The following is a 4098-nucleotide window of genomic DNA, read 5'->3' on the forward strand; positions in this document are numbered from 1 at the left end:
ACCTATGTCTTGATTTTCCTAATTAAAAAAAAACAGCACGTAGTTAAAAATAACAGTCTTGTAGATGGGTTTTTTTCCCTAACTCCCATGTTAAGGTTTAATTTAGGAAACACTCCTAAGAAACGGGGACAGGCGATTTGTTTTGCATTAAGTTTCATTTGTTTATGTTTTTGCAGACCGTTACAATCCCCAAGTGTTACGCAGTACAACTACTCTGATTGAGAATTCGGGTTTTACAGAAATGATTAAAGAGTCGAAACAGAGAGGGATTGGTATTTTTGGATAAAGATGACCATGAGAAGTTTATGGAAACTTGAATATTAAACCAAGAAGAAAGACAATCTCTATGATGAGTTTACATCATCGCATAATTGGAGAGGGATTTTCCCTCATTAAAGAAATGTAGCAAGAGAGAAAACTTAACTGAGTGCAAGTTAACAAAAATATTACCCCTCTAGTTCATGATTACTTGGTTGGAATAATAACACATAATAGCTATTATGTTTCTGAATCAAATGGGTAATATTTTTGTTAACTTGCGCCTGAGAATTATGCCGAAGGAAAAACAACACCTATACAACAAAAGGAAGCACTAAAGCTATTGAAATATGTTAAAAATAGTTAGCCGCACGATTTCTTCAAGAACTCACTGGCGCAGCAACTGAAAATAATAAGTTCATTTGTTACAAAGCAATGCATAACGTGTTAACGTTGTCGGTTCCAAGATCAGCCATGTGCTGTTCCTTGTACCAGGGAGACCCTCCATCAGAATTATTCGTCTCAATTGGGCTATTTTGGTGCAAAGCAGAACCTAAGCCATCAGAAGCATTAGATGTCTTGAGTGAATTCCCCTCGGACACACTATTCCCAGTTGTACTGGCAGAGCTAGTGTTTGAACTCTTTTGCTCTGTGTGAATGAGTTTTCCAAATAACAAGATGTGAGGTGCTTTTGTAGCATTGGATTCCTTGAAATTCTGGTTAGGATTTCCCACAGTCAACAGGCAAGATATGTCAACATTGGTCTTAGTAGTAGTATTAGAAGTGTTGTTCTTATAGGTTCCACAAGGAGGCCTAATAGGTTTTGTTGCATGGTCAAGCCTAGAGAACCCTCCTAGAAGCATCTCTGCTGGGAGCTTGTTGAAGGGAAAATCAGATGGAGATAGTCCAAATTGAGCATGCCTGGCTCCCTGTATGCCTGCAGAACTACTATTCTCAATGTTACAAAGAGAATTGGTGTAGTTGAGAAGGTTGCTAGAGAATGATGGCATTGGGAGTTGGTTGATGACTTGAAAATATGGGTCATGAACGAAGCGTTGTTTCTTTCTAGGAGGTGAGTATGCAGAGAGATTGAAGGTGGGCATGTTAGAGACTAGTTCAACCAGCCAAGGGTTTACACACTTGACATTGTGAAGTAAATCTGGTTCATCCCACACCACCTGAAACATGACATCACAAATTCTAGATTATTTTCATGTTGAAGCATACTTTAAGCCAAAACAGTACCAACCAACAAAAAAAAATGAAGACAAATATCCTGCCATAGTAATGTTAAAAGGTAAAAGTAAGGTAACTCGGACTTCCAAAAGTAAAGTTCAATCAACAAAGGCACTCTATCGAGAGCAGTGCCTAATTGAAGCAACCATGGTACTTACTAGAAAGAATTGTCAGCACTGAACAGACACGCTTAAAATGATTTGCTACTTTACTGTAGTTCAACAGTTATTACTATTGACCGTTATTCTTTAATTGAAATGGACCTAGAACATTAAGAAAATCCATTTATAGAAAACAATTATATTGTAAATTAAAATGCTGCTGAATACAGCTCATACAATTTGCTATAGTCAGAGTATAATCCAACAACTATTTAATAGGAAAGGAACACAACACATAAATAAGAAAGATAAAGAAAAACATTGCATCAGGAAATAATCATCTTGTCTGACAAAGTGTAAACTGTGCTACATCTTTTTTAAGCATTGAACAGTTTTAGAATGAGGGTGAAAAGGAGTTAACTGGAAATCCAATGAATAGTTTAACCATTGACGAAGCAGTGTCACTGTGGTCAAATCAGTACCACACTGAGAGAATAAAGTATAGGCTCTGAGCAAAGACAAGTTGAGGAAGGGGATCTGAACAAGTTAACATGTTAACGCAATAGTAAAAGGAAATCCATAATGGGGTGTACAGTACCTGCAGAAGACGCCAAGGAGAATCAGGCCAACGAATGGGATCTGCAACCTGAACAGAAGAAATGGTTCCCATGAACCAGCTAATCCTAGAAGAATCCTCAGTTTCAAAGGGCATTTTGAATCTCATCCCAGAACACCACTGAATTTGCATTGCAGCCTTCACAACAGAAGCCTTAACACAAAACTCAGGGGAACTTGCTCTTGGATAGTACACAACCTCGAAGGGACTACCATTAACAGCACAAGATATAGCCTCAACAACAGATTCAGCAGCCACTCTTCCCACCATCTCGTCACCGCCACCTTTTGCACCACCCACCAAGCTGCTCTCACTCCCACACAAGAATCCAGAACCCCCACCAAAGAGAGGGTTCCATCCGGAAGAGAACTCAGACCCTCCACCAATCCCTTTCTTAGCCCTCCTTATCCCAACACAAAGATCCCCGTTTTCTGCCCTCAGAAACACAATGGAGTCCCCAGCAACAAGCCTCTTCTGGTTCACAAAATTGCTCCATCCAGTGGTCAAAAGATGCCTCCTAGGCGTCCCTCTATAGATATGCCTAAACTTCCAGCACTGTCCATGCATATCCTTGGCGATGATTGTCTGAACTGGAGGCTCAGCTGAATAGTCCAACCTCGGGAAGATGGTTTCAGCACAGTAACGAGGCACAGAAAACCCTCCACCATTGTTGGCATCAGATTGTGTGAGTGTCTTGGCAAAAGAGGTAGGAGGTTTCTCTTGACCCTCCACTCCAGTGTTCCCCAAGAAACAATCATCCTCCAAATCCAATTCATGTTCCCTCAAAGGGATCAGCCTCATTTTGACATACACCTCGTCTGTGTCAGGGTCTGCCATGTATTTCATTCCAGAGAGTCTGCAAGGGACGAGTGGCGGAACCCGGGTTTGGCCAAAATCTACTTTCCCATGAGCGTGTTCCGCGTGGCCCTGGGGAAAGTAGAAGACTTTTGTGTTGAGAGGTGGCATTTGAACCATGGCACCAGCACAGGCATGCCACAGTTGAGAATCTAAGCACCTTTCTGAACTCCTCTCCATGTTTTCCATAACCTTAAACATCTCAATGCAAAATATTAAATATCCTTGCTTTTCACGAGAAAAGGCAACCCAGAGAAAAGGTTTGAAGGAAATGAGGGTTTTTTTTTGTGGCCGAGAAGAATAATAGCAGATGAAGGTATGGAAATAAAGGACAAAGGACAGAGATGCAGAGAGGAGAAAAGGGTTGTTTGAAGTATGTGGTATGATCAGTGAGATAGAGAGAAGAGAAGGTGGTTAGATTGTGACGGTTGATGATGGAAGAAGAAGAAGAAGATTGTTGTAAATAAAGAGAAAAGTGGACGTGTTGGTGATTGGTGGATGAAGAAAAAGTAGAGAGAGAATATGTGATGTGGAAGAAGAGAAGAGAAGAGAAGAAAAAGGATGAGTGGGAGTGAGAGGGAGTGGGATGTTGGAAGTACATAAAGACACACACTGCTCTCTCTCTCTCACTGTCACACGCGTATGTGGTTCTCTCAGTTGCCGACCATAACACAAACATGAATTGAAAATCGACATTACAGTTTACAACTCACGTACTCATAAATGATAAAACCATATAATAATTTCCTTTTTTATGTCACTATCAAATTATATATAAATATATTACTTATTTTCCTTTAGTAAAGAAATAAATAAAATATTGAACTCAGTAAAATAAGGAAATAAGTCAAAAATAAAGAAAATAACTAAAATAAGGAAATAAGTGAAAAATAATAGTTTTGATTGAAATATATATATATATATATATATATATAAGTGAAACTTTTAACTTTTTATTATATATTTATTAATTATATACTTTTTTATTTAAAAATATTTGAAAAACGTGATAATGATTAATTATGAAATCTC

The 4098-nt window shown here is 38.8% G+C and overlaps 1 protein-coding gene across 1 annotated transcript; it reads right to left on the reverse strand.

The window, feature by feature from the left end:
* Nucleotides 1–289: 289 nt before the first annotated feature.
* Nucleotides 290–3731, reverse strand: LOC137828556 (auxin response factor 18). The gene is made up of 2 exons (XM_068635176.2): nt 2194–3731; nt 290–1436 (listed from the first exon to the last, which is right to left on the reverse strand). Exons 1-2 carry the CDS (start codon nt 3265–3267, stop codon nt 684–686), a joined length of 1827 nt encoding a protein of 608 aa, XP_068491277.1. The 5' UTR covers nt 3268–3731; the 3' UTR covers nt 290–683.
* Between the last annotated feature and the right edge of the window lie 367 nt (nt 3732–4098).

Source organism: Phaseolus vulgaris, chromosome 7 (genome assembly GCF_051622355.1).
Source record: "Phaseolus vulgaris cultivar YP4 chromosome 7, ASM5162235v1, whole genome shotgun sequence".
In the NCBI taxonomy this organism is placed as follows: domain Eukaryota; kingdom Viridiplantae; phylum Streptophyta; class Magnoliopsida; order Fabales; family Fabaceae; genus Phaseolus; species Phaseolus vulgaris.